Source organism: Triplophysa dalaica, chromosome 11, assembly GCF_015846415.1.
Source record: "Triplophysa dalaica isolate WHDGS20190420 chromosome 11, ASM1584641v1, whole genome shotgun sequence".
In the NCBI taxonomy this organism is placed as follows: Eukaryota; Metazoa; Chordata; class Actinopteri; order Cypriniformes; family Nemacheilidae; genus Triplophysa; species Triplophysa dalaica.
Window position 1 is genome coordinate 15244331 of NC_079552.1, and position 27579 is coordinate 15271909.

Below are 27579 nucleotides of genomic sequence, written 5' to 3' on the forward strand. Positions count from 1 at the left end.
TATATATATTGTAAAACTAAACTTTTGAACTAAACTTTTATATAAACTTAATGTCATATCTTGACTCGTCAGTTTCAGTTTTCCTGTTTGATGGTTGTGTCTAACCTTTGCTCAGTGTGCTTTTGTCGGTGGTCTTTTTTGTAAGCTGCCTGGAGCCATATGGTGGTGTCTGGATCTCCTGCGGTGGCAGTCACTTTAAAAACTTAAATACCTCTCCCACATATATGGTCTTCACTCCCTTACATAGCTTAGCCCTAAAAGGGCTGTTTTTTTATATGCACAGAATATGCACAATACGTCTTTTCCTCTAACTAAAGTTAAAGGGATACTTCACCCAAAATTTTTTAATTCTGTCATCATTTACTCGCCTTCCAGTTGTTCCAAATCTGTATACATTTCTTTGTTCTGATGAACACAGAGAAAGAAAATAAACAGAAAGATATTTTGAAGAATGCCTATAATTAAACAGATCTTGGCCCCCTTTGACTCTCATAGTAGGAAAACAACTTTATCATTTTTTTGTTCTGTTGAACACCCAAAGAAGTAATTTTGAAGATTGTAGGACAGCAGGGGCACTATTGACTACCATTTTATTTCTTTCTACTATGGTTGTCAATGGGGGGCAACATCTGTCTGGTTATAAGCATTTTTCCAAATATCTTTCTCTGTGTTCATCGGAACATTTATACAGATTTGGAACAACTCGAAGGTGAGTAAATGATGACATAATTTTAATTTCTTGGTGAAGTGCAATCCTGGAAATGGACCCACTAAACAAAGAGTAAACTTGGACTTGAAATTAAGAGCAGATGAGTTTAAATGAGTTAACTGTGCTAATGACATCATGTGTGCTCCGCCACACTCATTATAATGCTATGAATACTAGTCTGTACTGTTTTGTTTATTAAGCAGTAAGCTTTTTACATCACACTGATGTTACATCCCAACATATGATCCCACTGAGAGCACAATCAGAGAGATGCTCAAAGGATTGTGGAGCTCTCGCAGAAATGAGAATATTACCTGCTGTTATTTATGCATCGCAGCACAAGTGCATTAGTTCCCTGCCAACCCCGCGGTCGAATGCGAACGATTCCTCCAGTGCTGTTTCTAAAGAATCAGGCTGCACCGCTGAGCACATAATGCCTGTATTTTCATTCACCCACCTGAGTGTGAAGTGTTGCCTAGCCCTGCGGATGTAACCCAGAATCCCACAGCGACTCCCGGAGCCCGTGAATCATAGCTGTCCCTGCCTCGGCCTACACACTGCCAGCCGCACTGTGTTCGTCAGGCAGTCTGAGAAATGCTCTTTTTACTGGGCCTCAAAAGCTATCTTCACCGCTTCCTCATGGGTCTATTACAGCTGTCAGAAATCTGACAGCGGGTTTGATGTCTGAAGGTGACGTAGCTCTAGACTGTCAATCTATAGCACTTGGCAAGCCTAAGAAAGATGGTGTAATGTGCTTTTGGCAAGATTCTGGAGTTTATGAATCCACAGTGGATTTATTACTGCTTTACCTTTTAAAGGTGTACATGCATTTACCAAAACTTTACTCGTCAGCAGGGCCGAATGAAATCTATGCCCACAGAACATTAGTAAAAATTGGAGACCTATCATGTACATCTTTTTGTTTGTTTGAATTTTTTTGCCTTGTGCTTCTGTAGCTCAGCTGGTAGACACTGCAAACTGTGAATAATTTGTCTGGGCCGTCGCCTTAGTAAATTTACAGTCATAAAACGTTTACTGTAAATGATGTTGCCAGCAAAATTATCATCAATATTTCCCAATATTTGCCTAGTTTACACATTTAAGAGAGATATTTTACATCATAACACATTTTACATCTTTTTTCCTTGTGTGTGTCGTTTACAGGAGGCACAGAAGCTGCATAACCCTATGAACAGTCTGTCTGATGGAGCACCGAAGATCGCAGGTGAAAAAGAAGAGGTCCCGGCTAGTGAGGTGGGCTGGATGACCTCAGTCAAAGACTGGGCGGGGGTCATGATCTCAGCACAGACCCTTACCGGCAGAGTATTGGTGAGACCGTCACACACAACTACATTGCAAATCTCACCAGATGCCTACTAAAACACCCTTCAAATTCATTACAAATGATGCACAAATATATGCTTGTATACTGAGATGAATGTATTGTTATTTAAAGCACATACAGTACTATCGGCTTGCTGATTATGTAATTATCTTCATATGATGTAAAGGTTGTTTGAAAAAAATGCAGCATGAAATGTGATAAAGGACTTTTGGGGCATCAGTTATACTGAATTGTGAGTCTTGTGTGTGTGGGGTGTTTGGTCATCACAGCTGTTAGTACCACCAGTGCTAGACTTGGACAGGTCAATTAACCATGAACAATTGAGTCAATTTACCACATAATCGAGATCATTTACTGTTGGAACGCTATGCAAATGAGAGCTGTGCTAATTTTATGACCTTGAGCAAATTATGAACAGAACCTGGTTTGCTTTGTGGTTTTCCACTCTGATGCTCCTGCGGTTTTTAAAGCTTATCTTACATAAACACCCAATAAAGTTCTGACCTTAATTTATTGTGACTTGAATATTTGTCTCTCAGTTCTGCATCTCAGCTTTCAGGTAGGGTGACCCATGTACATGACCAGAGAAGAAAACAGGGGCCTTAGTCTAGTGTTTCTGATGTAGTGCATGATCACTGTTTCACAACAGTGTTGTCAGTACAGCCACAACATGAGCGGTGAGCGGACATGTTATTGATTTCTTCACTGCTGTGAAGGTGTTTTTGTGAAGATCCTGTTCATTGGAATTTCAATATATAATTCGGTAGTTCTATTAGTTTTTGTTCTACAAGCAAAATGAAATAAAATGCTCTTTTATTCCACAAATATATTTTTATATACAATATATAAATGTGAATTATGTGTTTAGTTTACTTCTAATTTGCTGAATATTGTCAATAATCATACAGTTTCTAAGGATTAATTTCTCACACATGTGATCTTAATCCGTTAAGATTTTCTTAAACTGACATTGTTATTAATATTTCTAGGGGATCAGAAAAATGCATTGAAAGTTACCTCTGGGGGATGCACATCAGGGAAAGTTTGTATGCATCTACATGTGTACACCTGTGTCTTTTCCTTCTTCACATGCCCTTCTCCTGACCTTTTCTTTAAGCGTAAGGCTGCATCCAAATACCCCCACTTGCGACTTCGCACCTGACTACTTTCATGACGTATTTCCTGTATATGTAATTAAATATGTAATGTTAATTAATGTGGTGTTTCTAAGTATGTGATAAAAAGCAGTATTATTGCTTTGGTTTATTGGTTTATCACCAATAAAACATGCAAACCTACGTTTTACTAAGAAATTATATGTGATATCTAATTAATTATATAGTCAAGTCAGATTTATTGGTAGAGTGCATTATTTCCCGAAAAAGCAAAAACAAACAAAAAACTCATGTTAGCCAAACATATAATAAATAAAGATATAACCTTAAAAAAAGTTGTATAACTCGCCAGACCCGAGCAAAAAGTCTAATGATATATCCAGAACGGGATGCATGAAGGGATACACTTAGCCCTGCATATCGCTCTGAAGCAGTATTCAAGATAGTGTAGTGTAGTGGAGTAGGCGGGGCGAGACCGTGGTTCGAGACCAGTGAGTAATTGTTAAAGAGTGCCAGCTGTGCGCGCGAATCACGTAGGAGATCGGGAACATATAAGAGAACGAGCAACCGGACCATCGAAGAGAGAGGACCGGGCCCGAACATGTTTTACTTCCGTGTTTTTGTTATGGTTTGTTTTGTTCGCAGGCGGTCGGCTGTGAGGGGCCGCCGGCTGTTATTATTTATATTAAAACTTTGTTCAAATGTCCCGACTCCTATATTCCTTTTATTGAACCTTACTACATGTAGGTTTAGTGTGCGTTAAGGGCATTACACATTGGACAGACTTGCGCTCTTACTTCCTGTCACGTGCACGCACTCTCAAGTGGCCAAGACCGCAAGTGGTGGTATTTGGACGCAGCAAAATTTGTTCTATTTAGGGTCTGCCCTATAGCTGGGCCAGAATGCAATAGTGTAAAAGAGTATTATGCCAGGACTGTGACTGAGCCGTAAGCATTATGTCCCACAATGGCAGCTCCAGCTGGAGTGCTTCATCATGCCTATAAATCAAACATTTCTTTATAGGACAAAATCCCCCATACATTCACGTTGCTCTCTCTCTCTCTCTCTCTCTCTCTATATCTTTCTTTCGTTCAGATTATTCAGAGTGTGAAACTATTGGCCGATAGAACGATACCGATTATTGGCTGAAATATCGTTGCATCTCCAGTAAATAGTTTTGTTTGTTATAATGGTCCTTTAATAAGTAAGAAGCATTTCAAAATACGCGTTGTTTTAAGTGTATCGGTAGGTTTTTAATTGAAGTAATACATTTATAATGTATTTATTTTTTTATCACGTAATTTTACTGCAGACATGACAAAAGAATCTCTAACGTAATCTTTAGAGATCCATTACTGACACTTGACTATGTGCAGATACAGATGCACTTTTTCTGCTAAATCAATGTAAAGTCATGTATTTTTCTTTAGAAATAACAGTTTCGCTTGACTTCTTTTTAATATGGAGGATATTTAGCCGTAGACAGAGCCTTCGTTACGCCAGAGCTGCACACATCCCATGAGAATATCATCAATTTCGGCAAATGAGCAATGCTTTCATCAGCCTCTCTCTCTCTCTCACGCAGTACTGAGACCAAAAAGTCCCATGCAGTTACCAGTTACCAGAATAATTGGATCATATATAATAATCTCATGCTACTTTGGAATACCAAAAATTGCAAACAACATTGTATTTTCACACTACCAACCTAATAATACAAAAGTACTTTATTATTTGGGATGTCTCCGTGTAGGGGAAAGGGTCTGTTGGTATTCTCGCACAGTGTGGTTTTATCTGCACTACTTCACAAATGCATCCAATTGCTTAAAAAAAAGCACAGCATATGTTACATTGTACTGTATGTGTGGGTGTCTGTGTTAATAAGCAGCTGTGCTGCAGAGCCCATATGTACTATGAGGTTTTTAGGTGCGTACGTGAATGCGTGTGTGTCCATGTAGGCGGATGTATGGACTCATGCCCTCGATCAGGGTTCTTTTTGCAGCTACAAACGCAATGAGCATCCGTGGACGCTGAGCCCGGCCGGTAACCATGGCAACAGCAGTTTACCTCAGCTCTGTCATCCTGATGTAAAGGACCGGCAAGCTGTGTAGGTCCTATGTGAAAATGAAAGAATTATCTTTCTGCGCACCATTTCCTCAAGCGCTTTGGCCGCGGGGTGCAAGACAATAAAGATGAGGGTGACCAGCACCTGTCTGTGCAGGTTGATGATGTATTATGAGGGCGCGCAGGGCGACATTGTGAAAATGAAGGCTGAAGCACGAGCCCTTATATCCTGTAGTTCATAAGGATTGCTTGATGACTTTGAGGATGTTAAGATGTCACGCATTTCCCAAAGGGAGTCGTTTAATTACAATTTCTATCAAAATATATCCGTGTTTCTATAGCCTGTCTCTTCGGGGGCAAAGCCATTTTTGACACTTGCAATCTCATGGAAATGATGGACTCCGTGCCTTTGTGGTGTTATAGTTTATACAACGTTTCACCTTTATAACGGAAGCGCATATCATGCATCATTGGTCATTATATGAACATCACGGCTATCCTATCAATCATTCACAGACAGAAATAATCTTTGTGTTGCCCGCAGGATAATTACAATATTCAGGATTGATGTCCCCATAGGCTAAGAAAGCACCATGTCTTTTGTATCAGACTTATTTTCTTCCTTGGTTTGAGTGACGCATAAACGCTGGATTTCGAGATGTTATATACTCGCGTCAATCCATCCATCATGCCAAAACTTTATTTGGCACCCAATACAAGACTTTGGTTTCTTCATAAAGGGTTTACTTAGTGCAGGCCTTGGTCTGTTAATGTGATTTATCTCTTTTCTGCATGTGTGGGTGCAACGGGAACCCGAAAGACAAAGATTTGCCTTTACCTCAAGCTGCTGATCAGAGAACAATTAAGCTATCGGTCTTATAATGGTGGAACATATGATTTCTTTGTTTGAAGTTAAGCAACAGCTCCCAAATGAGTCTTTTCATACCTTTACTTATTGGTTTAGGTATCTGTCTTCACACGGACAGCTTTATTAGCTGTCTTGGGATGTGGGCATTACACCGGCTTCTTTGAAGGGATCATGCTCATTTTGACATCATAGGGCTCAGGAAGAGATGAGAACGTTAGCCTCAGAGGAGTAGACAAGACAAGGGTCTCAACCTAAAGCAACCGTGGCTGCAAACCCCAGCTGTTGTGTGGTGATGAAGCACTGGTTGTGCTGTTAATGATGGTGTCATACATTTTGAAGGATGGAGAAAGTCTTCAGAATAAATACATGAGTAGTGATGATACTAGTCTACAGAGTATTCTAGAGTATTCTTAAGATACTCTACAGTATCTTAAGAACTGAAAAGTGTGTAAGAAGCAGCATTGGCCATCTGAAATGCATGTTAGAAAGTTGAATTACTTTTAACTTTCGCTCAAGATGCTAAAAACAAAGAGACGTGATGTAATTGCCAAAAGTCAACAATTAAAACAACAAAGATGGACCTCATCCCCCTGAGTCTTGAGAAGTAAAACTGAAATACAATTCCTACTAGACAGGCAACTCTTAGTTGGCTTATCAACCGTTTGTGTAGCTGTGACAGGTGCAGAGAACCCTTGTGCCCTTTGTGGTGTTCTTGCCTCCAATCCCCCCGCCGGGAACTCTGGGAACAGGTCTGGGTATGTGAGCCACCTGTGCAGTAGTGGCAGTAAATGCAGACTTTCCCCTCTGTGTGGCGTGGGAGAGAGAGATATAGAGGAATGTGCAGTGTTGGTCAACAGCTCCGAAGTGACCCCTGGGCTTCTATGTGACCCTTGGACATATATATATATATATATATATATATATATATATATATATATATATATATATATAAACCAGACTGACCAAACATGCCCTTGACTGCTGCCTCCCAGCCCTGACGCTTGATTTTGAAAGCCTTTTCAGATTAAGCCTGCACACCCATACGTCTCCACGGCAGGAGACTGGCAGAGATGGAATGTGTCTGTATTCATAATTATGAGTTCCCGTGGAGGGCATTTCTAATTTGGAGTTAATCTTTGGCTGCCGGTAAACTTATCAATGGAGGCAACACCTGTCATTGCAGAAAGAAATCCGTCAAAACAACAACAGCAGCAATAATGACAAAGCCATCAATTCCTTGTGAAGCGTGACATTGTGAATTTGTCCTGTAATTATCTGCACCATAAAGGACATTTCTTACCCGCCTTTACATGGGTAACACATCTCAGCAAAGCCTATCATTTCTGATCTCCTTTGGAATAATGTAACAGTTTTCCTTTACTATTTTTTTATCTAACAGACAACTTATAGTATTATTTGTTTATGAAATTTTGCCTATTTTTTTTAATAAGGATTCTACTGACAGAAATGTATGGCGTTTCTTCAGACCCTAAACTTGCGTGCACGAAAACCACATGTGCGCGCGTGATGCAAGCGTGCAGATCAGTTTCACAAGCGGAAACACAATTATGAAAGGAGCAGATACATCAGCCATTTTCCCACCCCCCAAGTCGCAAGTCAACTCAACGAGCGTCCAAGAGTTGAGCAGTTGCGAGAGCATAGATACAATTGCTCTCAGAGCCCTGTGCTCGCAAACTGTGTTTTTGTACTGGTCTGTGCGCTCCAGAGCCAAAATGCGTTCTCGCGAGGGTGCCTTTAAACTCATGAAAACGTGATGAAATCATAGTACTATGTAGTGCCTTGAAAGGGAGGGCTTGAGTTAGCAGTTGGTTGCAATTCGCAACCTCACCACTAGATGCTGCTATACATTGGACCTTTAAAATTAGCTTGAAATTTCCGCTTATGATTGATGTTAATCATTCCGATTGAATCTTTTTTTAAAAGCAATTTACCAGCTGTGATGGGCTTGATATCACATTAAACATTTTTCAAATCACAAAGATGCAGCATTTGGTTTACACCAAAGCTCAAAACGTGCTGCTGAGCTTACTGTAAACTTATTTTTCTTTAGCTGTCATACAAGTGCTTTGTTTTTTTCTTTAGGAAATGCAAATAGCTCTTTTTGAAGTCAATTTACGCAAGATGAGAATAAATGCTAAATTAAGTTATTTCAATTTCCTTGATTTCATTGTATGAAAAATGGAAAACTAAGTTAGGCAGGGCCAATATGTGGGAGAAAAATGTCTGTTTTCAAAGACAGCACTCAGACGGGATCAGGTTAACACAATTCAATACTCGTTTGTTTTTCCCACAGAACTAATTTACAGGCTAGAGGAAAAATCTCTTGTATGAGAGGAAGGTTGAAAGAATGAAGCTCCTGATACCTACCGTAGAAATAACACCCCTCCAGAGAGCGTATGCATAACACTTCTCAACGGCGAGCAAACAAAGCTTTCTGCTTCCCAAGTGAGAGGATTCGCTTTTACTAATACTTACAGAATATTAGTAGTGTTTTTTACAATTCAGTGGCTTGATAAATATGTTAAGAGTGAAATGGGATGAAAAAAAACTCTTGGTTGTGCTCTGTGACGGATAACAGGACCCAGTCAATGTTTAAAACCTTTAAAACGCCCCCATGACGCGAGAAACTCCATATTCATTTGTATCGCTATTATTCGTCAGCGCAATCGATGGCAATTCAATCTTGTATTGATCGCAGACCTCTATTCGGTGATGAATCGCTGTTTGTGACTGTGGAAACAGAAGAGATGGGGTGTGGCCAGTGACGCCTCTGCTGCAGTTCTCAAATAGTTCAGAGATGATGTTATTAAAATCCTTTGCCTTTAAATGACACATCATTTAAATGTTTAATTTACTCAATCAGTTATAGTATAACATACATTATACTAAGAAGCAAGTACTGTATATTCAAAATCTTTAATTCACATTACAAGACTTTTCAACTATGCAAAAGTTATGTGCCGGCTTAAATTCCATTAGCTGTGAGAGCATCGTGCCATGAAATGTATCTTTGGACAGTGGAACGGAGACATGTCCGTTGTGGATTACTGCTGGATGAAGCCAGTCAGGATTGGATTTAAGATGGTTCAAGACTCTAGAGAGGTGTCGGTTTAAATCAGTTCACGTGAGAGGACGGCAGTTGGGGCTCTAAAACATCTGGATGTGAATGTCACATAAACGCTCTAAAATCACTAGCCAACTTGCCAGTTTACATGTTTTATAAATTATATTTACTCACGTTGCATTCAAAGTTTGTGTAAGCAAAACCTGTGCTGATTAAGCACAAATACACAAGTCATCATTACAATATATATTAAATAAAGTGTTATTTTGCAGCATCTGTACATATCTGACTTACATGACCATACCTGAGGTGCTAGCCAATTTGACTATTTTCAGTTCGCTTTCCTGAGCACAGGTCTCTTCTCTTCTTCATTTGTACAAATTAATGATTTCCATGCCACTCTCATTATGAGCTGTCATAATTAAGAAGATGTGACTCATGCTGCACCATTTATTTCTTCATTCCACATCCCATCTCTGCCGAGCAGAAGCCTGTGGCAGCCATACTGGGATAGATTAGCCTCTTTCCCATTTGATCCTCTGAAAGGTCAGAAGATAAGACACGAATCAACTCAGGGCCACCCCGCTGCAGCCACATCACACACACACACTCGCTGATGTCAAATCAGAGGCAATAGGCTGCTCTAGCTGACATTTAAACCCCCTCATTGAACACCATTGTTTCTTTTTTGGGGGAGATCGGTGTTACATACATTGCCCCGTTACTCTAGAAAACTCTAGTATTGTTTTCGTCACATTAAAAAATGGTTTAACAAGAAATGAATGTGAGTAAAGGGCTAGGCGTTCTTATGCAAAATTTGTTTTTGAACATCTTTATTTTCTTTAACTTACAAAAATGCAAAACAATGACAACATTTTCTACATGACAGGTGAAATGTATTTTCATGTTGCTGTTGTTTATGCCAACACAATCTCATGGATATTCGTAGCTATATTACGAGGTAATAATAAAAAGAATTAACACAATTATAGGAATTAACCATCTAATGTTCGTCCATTTTCGTGAGATGAGGCAGCTTATGCCAGTGGCATAATAAATAATGATAGTAATACTATTACAATTTTTTTTATAGATAGACCTGCTGTTCATGTCATATATTTTGGCCTTGAGGGCTAAAACATGGCATGGCCAACCCCACTCTTCTCTACCTCCAATGGGGTCTGCCACTGAACACTTACATATCCTAGTGTCCATTTTTCTTTCTTTCTGCCAAAGTTCACATTCCTGTTTGAAACCTGCTATGTCAAGTCAGAGTTAGAAGCATAAAGGCTGAGCTTTAATTTCACGTTTATGACCCTTCTGTTTCAGGAGCTTAAGTAAAACAGACAGCGTGCCCTTTATTGTTTATTTTTGTGGTTATTCAAGAGCACTTAGCTAATTATAATGTTCCAGGTTATCCATGTCTACAAAACCAGGGCTATTAGACAAAACATGTGGCTCCCAGACCCTCGGCTATACACGGAAATAATGGGAAATAATGACTTTTCATGTTTAGACTGTTATTTATGGTTGGCTACGCTATACACAGCCATGAATTGCATGACAAATTTGCACTGTCTATTAAATCGAGCCCTTAAACTCTATAGATTTATTGCCATTGAACCATGAATATAGACTGACTGTTCAAGTTTCCTTAAGGCATTATATTGAAGCAAATGTGATTTGATGGATAAAAGGCTTTTTAAAGAATATTAAATTCAGAGTTAAGCAGCCCTGAAGTAATGGTCATTTTGGATGGTTCTTTGGGCTTTAAGCCTGAAGTTCGAGTTACTTGGCATTTCAATTTTAAGTAAAGGAATAGCTCACTGAAAAAAATTAACTCTGTCATACTAGTTGTAATAATAACACAAGGTTGAATTAACATTCTTTGAAATATCTTCTCTTGTGTTCTCCAAAAGAAACTCATGGTGGTTTGTGTAACATGCAGGTCAGTTATTTGGCTAAAGGTTTCCACATGTGAAATTGGCAGCCTGTATGCAGGAGTGTGTTGCTGTGTGATTTCTGTTGTGTATGTGTATAGACGCATGGGAGGACAAATAGATGTGGGCTGACTCATATACTGCTTACTGACGCAGAAGAGTCTGAGATCAACATGAACTCATCGATCCATTGAGACAGGAAGATGTCAGGAAACAGACATGCATCTAGCTCTGGAGTATTACCCTCATTCTTTATCATGCTGTTGTTTGTCCTTAATGAATTCAATTTAGATGACAACATTTCATATAAACAGCGACGTCTCAAGAGTTGCTCTCTCATCTTTCATGATGGAAGATGTTATGATCTAGCTTTAAATCTGCTCCAATTTCTTTAATACTAATTAGCATTTTGCTTTTGATACGTATTCTCTCGCGTTATAATGGATCTTTGTTTTGCTTGCTGGAGTCGCAGCTCGTGCTCTCAGCTCTCTTTAAGAAACGGAACGAGCAAGAATGAATTCATTTGAGTTCTATGAAGGGATTATGTATCAGTCGTCAGTGTGAATGTACCCCACACACATCGGTGCTTCTTTTCACCGGCAGGCTTTAGTAGATTGATGCTGGTTGAGTCAGAGGTAGTGGGTGGGAGTCTCAATTCTTTTAAGAGTTTCAAAAGTATGATATAAGGCCCAAGTTCCTCCATTGAATATTTAAAGAAATACATTTGTGACGATATATCGTAGTCAGAACTTTTGTGCTGGCTTTAGATGCCACGTTTGAAGCCTATTTATACACGGTTCGATAGCAATCGCGTTATCCAAATTTTTAGGCATAGAAAAGATGTTAAAGGCGAAATAAATGTTTTTCTTTTTAAGAACTTTTTATTGCAGTTTACAGAATTTTACTTTCAATGTTGACTTGAAAAAAGAGCAGTTTGTCCCTGTGAAGCCAATTACGTTCTGTCTCTGTTACGTTCGTTGGAGAATAAGTTTTTGCAAAGCAACTAAACAGGCATAAACTTTTGTATAGCTTGTATAGTACCAGCCATCTTACAGCATATGTTTCACTGTTCATAAATTTGGTCTTTCTTGTATCTCAATTAAGTAACCTGTAAACCCCTTTGCATGAAATCCTAAATTCAGTAAAAGTTGGCGTCTGTGTTGCATTTACACAGCTAATTGGTTATCAGGGAAGTCAGCAGCTTTTGGCACGTGCTAGCTTTGCTCCAGATCCATTTACCTGCACAAAGCTTCTGTTTCTAGATTAGCTGAGATTGCAGGGGGAGCAATCGACACCTTTCAAACCCCAAAATTTTCCATTTCAGTATAAGGCAGAACAGACCAAAGATGGAAACAAGGAATAAGATTCAATATTAGAGCATTTAATGATGGACTTTTATGTGAAACAACATGAAAAAATAATGCTTGCTCGGTTCTCCCTGAATGCCCTGGAGTGTCTCATTTACAGCCTGATTGACATGTCGATCTGTTAACACACTTCAGCAGGTTATAACCACACCAGATCATCATGGAGGACTAGTTCCATTGAGTGTTTCAAACATTTACCAGTTTTTATGTGACATGAGATTAAGACACTTTATCAAATGGACATTTGCTGTGTGATTCTTGAATATGTTTATCTTAAGATCAGAATTTGTTTCATTTTTGAATTTTTATTCTAAGAGTCGATACTAATATTAAAAATAAAAAGTCTTTGTTAACAGTAATTTCTGTTAAAGTTACTTGAAAACCATATATCTTAATCAATTTAACTTAAGAAAGATAAATTATTCTTAGATGAATCCAAAACTCATATATGCACACATCAAACACTGCTGTGCAAAGTATAATCTTTTATAAAGCCTCTTTCTAGCTGCTGTTTTTGCCTTTGGCTGTTGAAGTGGGCTGCTCTGTTGGAGTGGGTGAGGAAGACCGAATACCTACGATATTACGTGCCTTTAGCAAAAATGGAAAATTCTCTCTCTTTTTCTTTTTGCTCTATTATACACAATACGTTAATATGAGAACTACACCATTAAAAGAAAACTTTTGATTCAATCCATGATGATTCAAACTATTTTCAGATTATGATTAAACATATTTATTTGGTAAGAAATGATAACAGTACGTTTGTATTTAATGATTCGATGGGTTTGTGTGGGTGTATCTGACTGAGGCTTTGGCTGCTGGTTTCTGAAAAGAAAGACGTAGGTAGACTAATGCTTTATCAAATGTCAGGGCCGTTTTACCTCACTTATAGGCTGACGGTTTGGTGTGCTTCATAAGCAAGTCAGTTGTATGCTAAGACAGTGTTTCAGAGAACTTCACCCAAAAAATAATATTATTTCAGGCGGAAGTCTTAAAATGACTATGTTTAGAATGGAATACATTTACATTTACATTTACATTTAGGCATTTGGCAGACGCTTTTATCCAAAGCGACTTACAGTGCACTTATTACAGGGACAATCCCCCTGGAGCAACATGGAGTAAAGTGTCTTGCTCAAGGATACACTGGTGGTGGCTGCTGGGATCGAACCAGCAACCTTTGATTTACCAGTTCAGTGGTTTAACCCACTAGACCACCATCTCCACAATATTAGCTTGCAAGTGTATAAACAGTGGAGAAAAATACAGTATATATTGTACATTGCATGTTTTTTTCCTGACAATTGTTTGTGAAACTATTATTCACATACAGCCATGGAAAAATTTGAGATTTTCATTTCAAATCAGCATTTCTAGTCCTGCGGTGTACATAGATAGAAATGGCTAATAAAGGTAATAAAAACATAACGCTTCATCATGTAAGTTCTTTATACTCCTCTGAAAGACATAGTTATGTATATTATATTGCATTTCTGTCATTAGATCCTCCTAAAAAAACAAACTGGAAAAATTTTCATTTTGGGGTGAACTATCCCTTTAAGTAATCAACCTATTCAAACTATTTCTATTTGACATTTGCACATGCAAAAGTGTCTTTTTGGCTTTCATCACTCTGCATCGATCTGTATTTGCTATCTGTCTCAGTAGCAGATTGTATTCTCTGATATAGTGCCATGTTCGCAAGGGGAGGATTACAGCAGTAACTTTACAACCTTAGTTCCCATTGTATCTCTGAGTAAACAGAGTCTGGAGACAGATCTAAGATCGAGATTTGCCCTCACTGTGATGGCTTTTGTAAGACTGATACTGTTTGTATTGTCAATCTCGGTTAGGCATCCCACAGGATGTAACTTTAGATGCAAGGCCCTGCGATATGATTGTATGGAACACTTATATGCCTCTTGCTCGTTTCCCTCGGTGGCCATAGCAGCTTGTAAAAGTCTTGTCTGTAATATTAGAATCGTAAAAACCCATCGTCACCTGGGGTTTCAGCTCGCTGTTGCCAGACTGTGCTTTCAACGTTTACCTCAGGCGTGGATGAATCTGTGCAGGATTTTCAATTTGATGCCGAGCTTATTGTGTGTGAGCAAGAACACAATGTCATAATATATGAGGTCAAAGCTGTCACACTTATGCCTAATGCTGTCTTTCCTTAAAGACCTTTAAAGATTTTACTATTCATAAGACATATTGGAGTTTGTTGTTAATGACCCCTACAGGGATTTAATGATGTTGATTTAAATGTCTTGTCTTGTTTGAGTCGTGTACTTAACAAGTGTTTGGCAATAATGAATAACAGAAAATAAATGCTTTGCAGTTAATTTAATGAACGAGAGGCAGAATAATATCAGAGTCATCTTTTTAAGAGTAAGACTGGATGATTATCATAATGAAAAAACAAATCAGCTGCTTTTCTGCAACATTAACTTTTAAATGAAGCGTAAAAAAAATAGTTTCAAAATATTCAAGTTATTTGTCAGCTGTAATTCAATACAACTGCAGCATAGCACCTACTGCACTTGAAGTCATGGGTTATTAATGGCCAAATGCAACCATAATAAGCATTGGTTTTAATGGCCGCCTGCCACGGTTCTGCTGTAAAGAGCAATGGATGTTAGGAAATGATTTAAGCTCGTTTTCACAGCCAAGCTGCTGACACATGCAACTCACAAGCTGTAAACTGTATTTATCCACCGCCCTCTTTGCTGTGTGCAAATAATATTTAGTCTCAGCTGTTGGGGTCTTCACGTGTGCTGCAAACCTGTCATTAACCAAGAAGAGAATACAGAAAACCTGGAATTAATTAGCTTAAAGAACTGTATCTCTGCTCTGTCTCACAAACCAATGAGCTGAGCTTCACTTTAAAGGTTCCTAATAATGTCCTTATAAGGTTGGTCAATAAGGCTATAATGTTACTCTAAATTGACCCCATTTATTCCGTTATCTTACATTACTAGTTTTGTTGTGAACAATTTATCTATTTACGTCTTCCCACAGTAAAAATCATAGTAATTATAATCAAAATCTGAACTTGTGATCTTGAGCTGCGGTAAATTTGATGAACATCCCTTAACTCCTCCCTTCCAAATATCAGTTGACTGTTAGATTCATCTCAGAATAAATTGGTCTACTGTTTTACATCAAGGCAATTTGTAGTCGATTGTGACTTCCGGTTCACCCTGAAAATGAGGTCATAAAGAGCACAAGCAATTCTGTCTTACTTTTGGCCTAGTAACGGATAGCCTCGTATTACATTTACAACAATTCACATAGCCGCGTAATTCAAAGATCAACAGGATGAGATCTATCTGGCCAACTTAGTCAATCTGATTGGAGCTGGTGTGCATCAGATGGTTATTAAAATGGACTGTAGGCTGAAACTGCCTCAGGATAAACAAAGAATAGTCTTGTTTAGACTGGTAGGATGAGGTTGAGTTAGTATTTAAAATAGGAAATTAACAAAGTTATTGCTCCCTGCGCATCTAAATATCGTCTTTATTGCTGTGGTTTTGACAGGCTTGATTTATGCTCTGACTACACTTCCAAAATGAGAAAGCATGTCAGTAATAAGGACCATGACAACAGCATGACTGGCACACAGTATTATAAGCTGTGACCAACAGAAGATCCTTCTGTCAACAGAAATGTGTTGTTAGTTAGATGGAGAAACAATACATTCAAACTAAAGTTCTAACAGTATTGATGCAACCATGAGCTGGATAACGATGACAATGATTATATGATTTCTTTTATTATTGTGACTAATCATACGAAATACAATATATGAATTAAACTATTAATTGTATTTTGAATTACTTATAATAGTAATCATTGTTTTAATAATATTAGTATCCTATATACTATAGCAGTTGTTGTTGGCTAAACTTATGTCAAATGATCTGGTCTTTAAATATCAAGGGATGTTCTGAATCTCACGCTGTGCGGCATTGAATCGGTGTGATTTGCTTTGATGGGACTCCAGACACAGAGCTCATGCACACACCTAATCTTATGTAAACACGAATGAAATAGAAGTACCTCTCTTTAGACGTGTGGAGGAAGTGAGCAGTGATCTGGCCGTGATGAGCATGGCAGCAGTGTGCTGGTCCCGGCATGAATCAGCGTGCAGTAATCGCTAATGACAGTTCACACGGTGACTCAGTCCCACAACGCTGAATACACAGCAGCACTCTCATCTTTCACACACAAACACACACATGCTCTGATATGTACACAGCAGCACTTATCCTTTCATATTTACACACATGTTCTTTTGCTGAATACCCAGCTTTACTTCTTTCTGGGTTATCAAATGTGGTACCGACATGTGCTCTTTAGTATTCGTCAACCAATTTTAAATATCCAGTGTATGTAATTTTGTGGCGTCTAGTGGTGAGGTTACGAATTCTCAACCAATGGCTCTCTCCTCTGCTCGCCCCTCCCTTTCGAAGCACTACACTGGCTGACACAGGACTAACATGTTGTCACATTTTTGCTTTCTTTGCTGAAGGAGACAAGGTGTTTACTAAACTTTGTTGAGTAGGTACTGTAGAAAGAACATGGCGAAATCCATGTAAGGGGACCAGTGGTGTAAGTAGATATCAATAGCTCATTCTAAGGTAAAAACATAACTCTTAATTATATAAAGTCTTATACACCTCTGAATACATAGTTATGTATATTATATTGCATTTCTGTCAATAGATCCTCCAAAAATTAAACGTTGGACCTTTAAAACTGTCTTCAGATTCAACTTCATTTACATCTTTAAAGGTTTCTTGTTTTGTCTAATTCTTTTCAAATATTTATAATCCAAAGAGATTCTACATTGTTTACATTTACAGCTGAGAGTAAAAAAATGCTATCTATTAAATATAATACATGACATCATTATATTCTCATTAATGTTTCATTTTGTGTTTGGAATAGGCGATATAATGCTAAAATACCGTAGCCTTTTAAACGTTTTCTGTAGTCATATGTCAATATTTATTTGTTTGCTTTGAAGGCAGGATCCTACATTTTAGCAATTGCAGCAAGTAGAATTAACATGATAAATACAATGCAAGTATATTAATGGTACTGAGTAATACTAATATCACTTAAATGGTTAAGAAGTTATTTTGAAGATTTGATGTCTTGATATTCTGTGCAGGATGTTAGTTTTAAATTTCAAATTTGGGGGTAAGTACAGTCATACCCCCAGTGTCATTGACACAATCCCAGACATAAGAAGGGCATTTTACAGAGGAAGTGACAGGTAAGGTGGTGATATTCTCAGTAACACTGCATAGGCCGGACATTTAAATGTTGTGTTTAAAAGTGTGTGTGTGTTTATGGTATAAGACCCAGGGCTGCGGCAGGAATAGCTCTGACACAGTGACAGAAGGCCAGAGAAGCACGGCCACTGCAGCTCGCTAATCTCAGCAGGGATATGTCACACGCTTCCTCCCATATTCCAACATGCATGAAAGCACACATGTACAAAATCCAGTGCTGATGAGTGAAATCTGGACTGGGAACAGCAGCATTCACGCACCTTTACATATTAACTGTGAGTCTGCAAATGCTATGGTTTATAAATTCCAGGCACTTTCCATGAAAGATATAAAAAATCTAGTTAGATTTAAGTTGTCAAGACCTGATGTAGGTAGGGGCAAAACCCATATTTTGAGGGTCTTGTTATGGAAATGTACATTTTTTTTATGCTAGTCTATTTAAATGCTAGGCTCAAAAGGCAAACTAAGTGTACAATATTCATATGTGGGTATATCCTCTAACATTAGGCTATTAATGTTTGGTCATGTGTCGAATTTCAATATTTTGATATATTGAGAGACTTTGTCTTAGCTTGCTGTTTACTGTTCAACTAGCTTAGTTTTCATTGAAGGTGTAACTTAAACTACACAATACATTATTGTAGAGTTTGACCTTGTGGGGGTTGAGGTCTTTTATAGTAGGCAGACAATAAAGCACAGTATAGGTATGCACTCATGCACTCAAAATGTTCTTTTGTTCTTTTTGGTCAAAGGTATCACCTTGCCTATAGCATCATTGTGAATCAGGCTGTGTCTTGCTGTGAGATCATAAATGCGCCGGAAGAAATTAACTTTTATTAAAAAAGGTAAAAAATGTCTCGTCAGTGTCTAACAGAAAGATGGACCCACACGATCTCCTGTCCTTGTGAGGCAGCTAGTGACCTCTTTGACTGCTCCATGGGGAGCCCAGTTTGAATTCAGCTCACATACATTCCTCCATCTCTGAGCTGGAGCAATCACAGAGCTCGTCCTTTCTCACCAATGACAGGGGGCTCGTGCTGCACCTCTTTAATATTCCATGGCCCTCCAGTCAGTCAAGGTCACTGGAACATCCCTCTACCTCAGCTTGGTGACAAGGTGCCTCATCCTATCAGGTGCAGAGCCACAGCGTCCCCTTTCAAGCATCATCTATTTGACACATCATTTTCCTACACGTCAACCTGTCCGTGCTCTCAATATGTACTGTCATCCCACTTTTCCGATAAGCTTAATATTGGGACATCCAGCTCCTGCGTGTTTCTCTGGATGGGGCACATCATTTAAAAAGCTATTGGAGAAAAATGAGGGTTGGATGTTTTAAGAACCTCTTCTTAAATTCTTAGATGAATTTAAGAAAATTGGGCATGTCAGAGATCCAAGATTGTTTTAAGGTCCCGAGGCTTATGCAGAATCTCGCCATGGAGATTAGATAACTATATCAGCGGCATCATAGCCATGTCGCGGCACAACTCTGGGTTTGATGATGATTTTTGCGGTGTAATAAACAACGTGCTGACAACACATCGGGTGCCACACAGCAAATGTTTCAGTGCTTATTTGGATACAGTTCAGTTTCTATCCTCACAGTTTGCAGACGGATAACAAAAATCTTGGCCATGCTAAGCAAGCAACATTTTAGGGAGAGTACCAAATGCCGGAGATTTCTCCGCCCCATTGACCTTGGCCACTGTTGGAGGCCCAGATGCTGCCCTTGACGTGCTATCATTTCATCTGCTGTTTTTGTCCTCTTATCCATAAATCACTTGTCTCTGAGATGAAGGTTGTCCATCCCCACCGACCTGCTCCTGTCAGACAAAAACTTTTAAATGGACAGGGGCCATTCAGGCTTTTAATTTTACCAAAGCTGTCGGGATGAAGGTTTTATTTTCAAAAAACTTTTTTGTAGTTTGTCAGAAGTTTATCTGCCGCCAGAATGTCATTGACTAAGCATTTACTCAAGGTGTTGGTCATATGCTGTGGCTTTGAGTGATATTCGCAGAAGTGATGGCTTTAAATTACTGTGTGAAAGTGCCTATTATTGTACAGCCGAAATGAAATGAAACTGGGGAAAAATATCGATATAGAAAAACCAAGCGCCGATATCTCTCTTTTTAGCACTTAGGTCATAAATGAATGGCCTTTTTTCAAAATGTGTTCTTCAGTGGACTTGTGTCCTCAAGTTCTCGCTCTACGTCATCAATAACCGTCAAAGTCCGTTTCCAGTACAATCTTGATATCATGGAATGCAGCCTTGTGCGCGTACGGAACCCACTTGTACCCCCTTTCACCAGAATGAACCGGGTGCTGGTTCAGAGCTTGTTTTGCTGGTTCAAAGCTGGTTCCACTGGTGAACCAAACCTAAAACACCACCAACAATGGCGGACGTTGCGTTGCTTGTGATGTTCATGGATTTGCGAGCATACATTTGCATCCAAACACGGCGAATCACAACGACACCAGTGTTGCTTTTTGTTTCGCGTCCATCGTGAATTGAATTTAAAAAATGGTGGTCAGTGTTCGTCAGGGGTCACGGTAACCCCGCCACCAGCACATGACGCAAGCAGTTCTTACTTCTAGCCCAGCAACGTTTCGGTGCTAGATAAGAATCACTTTTCTGGTTCTGAGCTGGTGCTTTGGATGTGGAAAGACAAAGAACCGATTTGGAACTAGGCTCTGACTCCGAACCAGCACCAAAACTGCCTTGGTGGAAAAGGGCTATTGGAGTTCCAGAAGTCACTACGGTGGGTCGACACAAGTCTGTTCTTTGCGTTCTTGAAATTGGGAAACTGCCAATGTCTATCAAATGGCCATGTGTTTTATGTAAGGCTGCTTTTTTTATTTGTCCCATCTATTCCTTTATAAAATTTTACATTTCTATGTACTTTCTATGTCAGATATCATAATTATTTATTAGTTTGACTTATGCATTTCATGATATCCATTAACATTTTTATGGTTATTGTAAAACATGTGAAATAGTTTGCATTGCTTTACACCAGTAATACTGCACAATATTACCTTGTAGTGTTACCGAGGGTCATATGTTTCATTAGAGTGTCAAGTTTTCACCGAAATTGGAGGATACAGCAGTAGTGGTGGATGTGACAACAGAATAAGAGGAAAGCATTGAGGTGGAACAGAATGATGAAGATGTCTTCTGGAATGATACAAGGGATCTGATGTGTAGGTGGTCCTCTCAGAAAGCTGCAATCTGGACAACAAGGAGTTTGAGATTCCAGACTCCAGCAGGCTTTTCTCATCAATGCCCACAACAGTTCAATTCAATTTGATATCTGTAGCTCATGATGACAGGCAACCCGTCTGCTGAACTCTGGATGCTGTGCTGAGGCATTTGTGTTTCATTTTTGAGGGGTCAGATGGGGTTCATGCAAAAAGGAGCTTTGTGATTGCTTTTATGAAACTGTAACAAGCAAACATAAAATAAAATGAAATAAAAATGATCAGCTGAAATTTTTCACATGGCCGATCTGTCAAGATTTTGAATGTGTTTAGATAATTCTTGTGAACTAAGTGAGAATAAAGCTAAACATAGTTTCTCTGAAAAGCTATAAAATCTTTATTTTGCCATTCTTTCCCACAATGCTAAAGTGTCAAGTCCTGTTGTTTAGGCAGTAACAGTACTATTATGAGGCATATTTCATGTAGAGCAGTGTTTATAAAATGGTCATCTCTGCTCCTTGATTCTGATTGGTTGGGCCGAGTTCTGAACTTTTATAAAATACCCTGATTTATAATGGCCAACCGCATTGCACTATCACTTGTGCCACAACGCCCTTAGCTGTTATAAAATGCACTGTAACCCACTACTTCTTAATAAATCACGCTATTCGCGTAGTTAGACGCTTGAACATTTTGAGTTTACTCACTTCATTCGCACGTCAAATTCACTTCACTACAGATGCGAATTCGCGTCATGGGAGGGGCTTCAGCATGACGGCTCCAGTCTCGCATATATATATATTGCTCAAATTGTGTAAAGATCGTTTTTTGACAATTTACCAGATTGTCCGACCTCCTCACTCACTTTCTTCCGAGCAAGATCCTTTTTATTCCTTTTTCGATAAAAGTAAGATGAATCGTACAGCTACAGGTCCACATACAGCAACGGTGATTTTGTCCTCCATTGTTGTTTGGGATTTCTGCCTCTGCTCGCAATGTCATAATAACGTCACTACTAGAGCATACTCCTGATTGGTTAACGCGAAAATTATCACGCTGCAAGGAGGTCTATCGTGAATGAGTTAAGAGTTATTCTTTTTTTTGCATTAAATATTTATGTCATTTTCATTTTGCTTTTCGATTATGAGAAAAAGCCTCAGATGAGTATTTAAGATTTCACACTAGCAGCTCAGGTATACATTTATAATATGTTTATTTATTCCTCTAATGCTCAGCATCTTCACAGATCAATGCTGTGTTTCCCACCGTGAGGGTAATTGGGAGACGGTGTCAAGTAGGATGCCGCTTCCCAAGGAGTCTGGTGGTGAATAATTCACCAATCCACACGGTAAACACCGCTCTCACTCATGGTATTGCCTGTGGATGCTCGGTTGTGTGTCGGTGCATTCCAATGAGAGATGGGTCACATTTGAGATATTTTATCCCCTCAGTCATACAGTGCTGAATGGTTTTCAGTAAAAGCAAAGCATTTTTATGGTTTCCGGCTGATTGAAAGGTAATTGTTTTCTTGAGATGCACTCATGAATTTTGAAGTTGTTGTACAATCTGAACTTAATGTATATTTAAACGTCTTTTTTGATGATGATGAAAGAACAAAATGTGCGGCTCTTTTATAAAAAAAAACATATTATCCAAAATTGTTAGTCTGTAATAAAAAAGCAGTTGTTTATTTATTTATTTATAGTTATATAGTTATATTTTAACTTATGTAAATATCTGCAAAGCTTTTGTAATTTTTTTAATTAATACATTTTACATTCTAAAATACCTGCAGACTCTGTGCTGACTGATTATGGCTCACTTATTGACCGAATGTGTATGGACACGACAGGAGTACAGTACTATGCTATAGCATTAGCCTATAGCTGACAAACTAACAACACCGCTGTGAAATAACAAACTTATCATGTGCTTGTGAAATATGAATCATGTGTGAGTGGGCTCATTATATACATAAGACTGACAGATCAGATTTAACGATGTTTTACCGAAGGAACACTGCGCTGTCTGGATACTTTGTTGGAGAACAATGACCGATGGTTCTTTCACAAGAAACCCAATGTACACAATGGGAAATATATTCACAGTTCTTTGATTTAATTTGTTTGTGGACTAAAGGTGCAAATGGATGTTATATTCTGAATTTTTGGCGTGGAAGATTTAGCAGTTTGAGGTTGTCGGGATTTCTGAGTGCTATGCAGTATCATAATAAAGGTATGTAGCGCCATTATGAAAATGTATGATGTTTGTAACGCAAATTATTATATTACTGCTGCTAGAGCATATATTTTATAAAACTGTGTTCGGATACTGTTTTCAGATATCAATGCGAAACAGGATGTGATGTTGATTACACTCATTGAACAAAAAAGTTGAGAAGCAAAACTATGTAGGGCTCTTAGTGGCAGCACAAAAGGTCAGAACACCGGCTTAACCCAAAGCAGGGGCGATTCTAGGTTTTCAATATTAGGGGGGCTCAGCCTCCAATGAGGATATATATATATAGAGAAAGCCACACTCTAATCACCACATATTGTATACGTTACTAAAATAAATAATTAAGAAAGAATATGCAAAAAAGCATAAATACAAGTTATTGTTATTCAAATGAATATCACATTAATCGGTCAATCTGCAACATTTATTTTTTCAAAGTGACAACAACAGTCACAAATCCATAAAATAAATGTCACAATCAACTGCTGAATCATTATTTAGTGAGAATAACTTAATATGTTTCCCTGCCATTCATTCTGATTAGCACTAGCGCTGTCACTCTCTCTGCATGACTGCGTGTTCATCTATTACCTCCACAGTATGTTTTCAATTAATGATAAAAATACTGAAGCGTCTTAAAAACGATATAGAGCTTCTTGGTACACTTTTATTTCCTCTGCACTCAGAACAATGAATAACACTGCCGCACCGGGCTGATCTACAGTAACTGCCCGTCCTCTTTCCGGAGCTGTCAAAACTACCGTCAACTCTCTATAACTATAGCACATCATCATTAATGACACTTTCTGTGCGCTACAAGATCATCTTGATCGTGGAAGTATGCTGTCATTGGTGTTTGGTGCTTTCATTTGGCTTGAGGTAAAGTTAACAAATAGTTAACGAGGGGTGAACGCACATACAACTTTTAAACAGTGGATGGGAAAGGCTCTTGTATCGCTTCCACATCATATTAAGATGCATTTATTACTAAGAATGGCAAAAATGCAAATGTCATGTTAATGATAACACCTTATAACGTTACTGCTAATGACGTGAACTCCAATGTGCTGACGTGTGTGAACTGAAGAATGCGCTAAATAACGCAGCCTAACGCCGTTTTCATAATAAGAGTTTTAAAGGGGGCTATAAAACGATCTCGAATTCTTATACATATTACATTACACACAATATTTTAGGGGGGCTGAGCTAGAACTTTAGGGGGGCTTTAGCTCCCCTAAAAAGGGCCTAGCAACGCCACTGACCCAAAGGCTTGTGTGTTTGTAATACAACCCTGTGTTTATATGAAAGTTCAGATGCAATAAAACACAAAAATGATCTTTGCTATGTGACAGCTTTGCGAGTGCACGCTCATCTCAGATCGCCTTCACATAATCAACTCATCTTTATTATTGAAAAAGCATATTGACGTACTTTTTCATTTTGTGCTGATGCGGATATTTAATTTACAAGCCAATATCGGCCGATAAGATCTTTGTGCTGAATTTATAGTATATCCCTGTGGTAACCTCAGTGGTGTTTGAGTTTGTGTTGTGTTGTCTAGCTCATTCTCTGCTGTACTGATTCTACTGACTCACTAGAGCTCAGCAGGTTGCTGCAGGGTTCCCCCATGTCATTTAGCGAAAGTACGTTGTGTTTTCTAAGCTCTGTTGCGTCCTATGGGGACTTGTAGTTAAACACAGCCATACTGTTGTGTTTGCACTTTTCAGAATGCACTGAAATGAACAAATACTTCGCCTCAGTGTTTGCTTAAAAGGATAATGTTGTATTCAGGATTATGAAATATTGTTTACAAATCATGTGCCCCCTGGCAATATCAGAATCCGAAAGAGCCTTATTGCCAAAAATGCTTAATACATGAAATGCTCAGTCACAATGTAGAATAGGGACCAATTTTCACTATTTCCTAACAATTAACTTCGACTTTTTGTTAGTGCTTATAGAGTAATTTTTAGTTGTAGGTATTGGTATAGTATTACGGGATCTAGAATAAGGCAACGCAGAATAAGGCATTCATATGTGTTTTTATGCATGCTAATATTCAACCAATAATCACGTAGTTAATGATGAATTTGTGTACCTTAATATAAGTAAATAAAATAAGTATTAACAAATACACTTAATATAATATAGTATTAATATAGTGTACACAATATCCAAAGAGTAGTATAGAAATCTTAGTGGAGCACACGCGCCTGGCCCAATGCTAACTTGCGGTTTGTTTTATGTTAAAATATAACAATTAATTTTAAATAATTGTTCATACAATTATACATTGTTCATATTGTTACATTAAAGCTACTTACTACTTTATTGATTCTTTGTGGAGGTCTACTCAAAGTTAAGTTTGGGCCACATAACGTTCCTATAGGTTGTTAACACTCTGGAAAATCTATAAAACTCACTCCAGTGATAGTTTGTTCTGGGTGGTTGCCGTGGCGATGCAAGGTAGTTGCTAAAAAATCTAGGTGAAGCATTGTAAATGTACAATTTGAGGTACCACAGTATAGTTTTCCTACCATGTTATATATGTGTATATATATATATATATATGTGTGAGTGTGTGTGTGTTTGTGTATGTATGTTTGTATGTATGTATATATTTATTGCTTGAGCAATAAAAGTTCACTCTCATCGTATGCTGTATCACTATTACATAATGCCTATACCACTTTCCTCAGGGGGCTGTCCATTTTCCCTTTCAGAAGTCCCACAAGTTACCAATGCATTACAAATCACATTTCATCATGATCTTATCAAAGAGAGTACTGCCAGTTCAAAACCATGACACCATCAGATAAATATACTGCGAGATAATGAGGAACAAATACAAATGTACAAATTCGGTAGCAGTTATGAGATTTGTTCTTTAAGGTTTGGAAAGGTTGAATGTCATGCATATGTAAATGTATGTCACTGCTGTGATAGAGCTTTCCTGTGGCTCATTTGCATGCCATTTAACGTGAACTACACAGCTCGCTCTCTATATCTGCTACTAATTTGAAGATACTAATTTGCAAGCCGGCAAAATCACCTGTCAGCTAAATTATTCATGGGATCTGTTAAAGTGCATTTTTGAAGGGGCTTGTCAAGTGGCAAAGAGAAGTCAGAATGACCTAATTGGAATTCAGTTGCACCAACACAGAAACAATGTTCACTCAATAGAAAACGTAAAGAAAGTTGTCCAATGAATTACATCACAGCGAGAAGGGAAGGACAATGCGATCAGTTCGTTCTGTGATATGAACCGTGAATCATCTTACGCATATTGTCAGGAAAACACTCAGAGATGTTTATTTATTTTTGAGTCATGGTTCGTGACATGAGTGTTCTGGGCAAGGGCGAGTTCACATAAGGTGCATTGTATGACAAGTGAGCAAATACTGACTAAGTGCTACATATTTTGTATTTGTGATGAAAAGACACCTTTTACCCAAGGTTTAAACACCCGGAATTCAAATGGCTCAATACATGACATATATGGCACGTAATGGGTTGTATGCATCGTTTCAGATTTGCTTTGAGGAGCATGTCGATCAAATACAGATTTTGTTTATCAAATACTCCATATCTGAGAATCCATCTCTGACGTTGAATGCTTTGTGCATGTATTTGTGATTTCTGTACTCCTCCAGTACTGTAATTGCAGTAATGGGTTTACAGCGAGCTCTTGGGAGAGACATGCTTTGCAAGCCCAGAACTGGCACCGATGTTTCCAGATGAATAACTGGGTCAGTTTAAAGATGATGCCTCTTATCGTCTCAGTTCATCAGGACTGCTCAGCTTTTCAGCAACCAGCCATAGAGAAAACGCCCACAATTCATTTGAAAATAAAAGCATTTTTTGCTAGTACGGACAGAGTGGGTCAGTGTGTTGTTGTTTTTTGTGTGGCAGTCAGAGTTATTTGGCTTTATTGCTTGTCCAAATTGTCTTTATATCCACACAGCCTCTTTATACCACCCAAAACTATTTCATTTGCATACAGGTGCCTATTGAAGTTTCAAAATGTTTCACCATGTCTTTATTTTACCAGCCTGCGGTTAGAATTCAGCACAACACAGAAGGTCCTTAAATTCACACAACAATCAAACTATGCCCTCTTGTGGATCAAGACCCTTATGAAGTCAACCGAAAGACATTGGCCTGTAAATCAACATGGCATTAATAAGCTCCACCGGTATCTTTGATCAAAAGAAGCTCTCCTGAAAGATGTCTAAGTGCTTCGCAGTTCAGCATCTCCTCCATTGATGGAGGAGTGTCTGTTTCCACAGTCTCCTCTTATCTTGAGCCGCACAGCTCCTTTTCCTCCAGCTGCTACTCACTGGAACTTAC

At 38.5% G+C, this 27579-nt stretch overlaps 1 protein-coding gene across 12 annotated transcripts in view; it reads left to right on the forward strand.

Moving 5' to 3' along the window:
* kcnma1a (potassium large conductance calcium-activated channel, subfamily M, alpha member 1a) overlaps window positions 1-27579 on the forward strand; it is a 158676-nt gene that overhangs the window by 41565 nt on the left and 89532 nt on the right. For all 12 annotated transcript variants that reach the window (XM_056760388.1, XM_056760383.1, XM_056760392.1 and 9 more), the window contains exon 2: window positions 1874-2038. In XM_056760388.1, the coding sequence (XP_056616366.1) occupies window positions 1874-2038 (165 nt within the window). The remainder of the gene's footprint in view (window positions 1-1873; window positions 2039-27579) is intronic.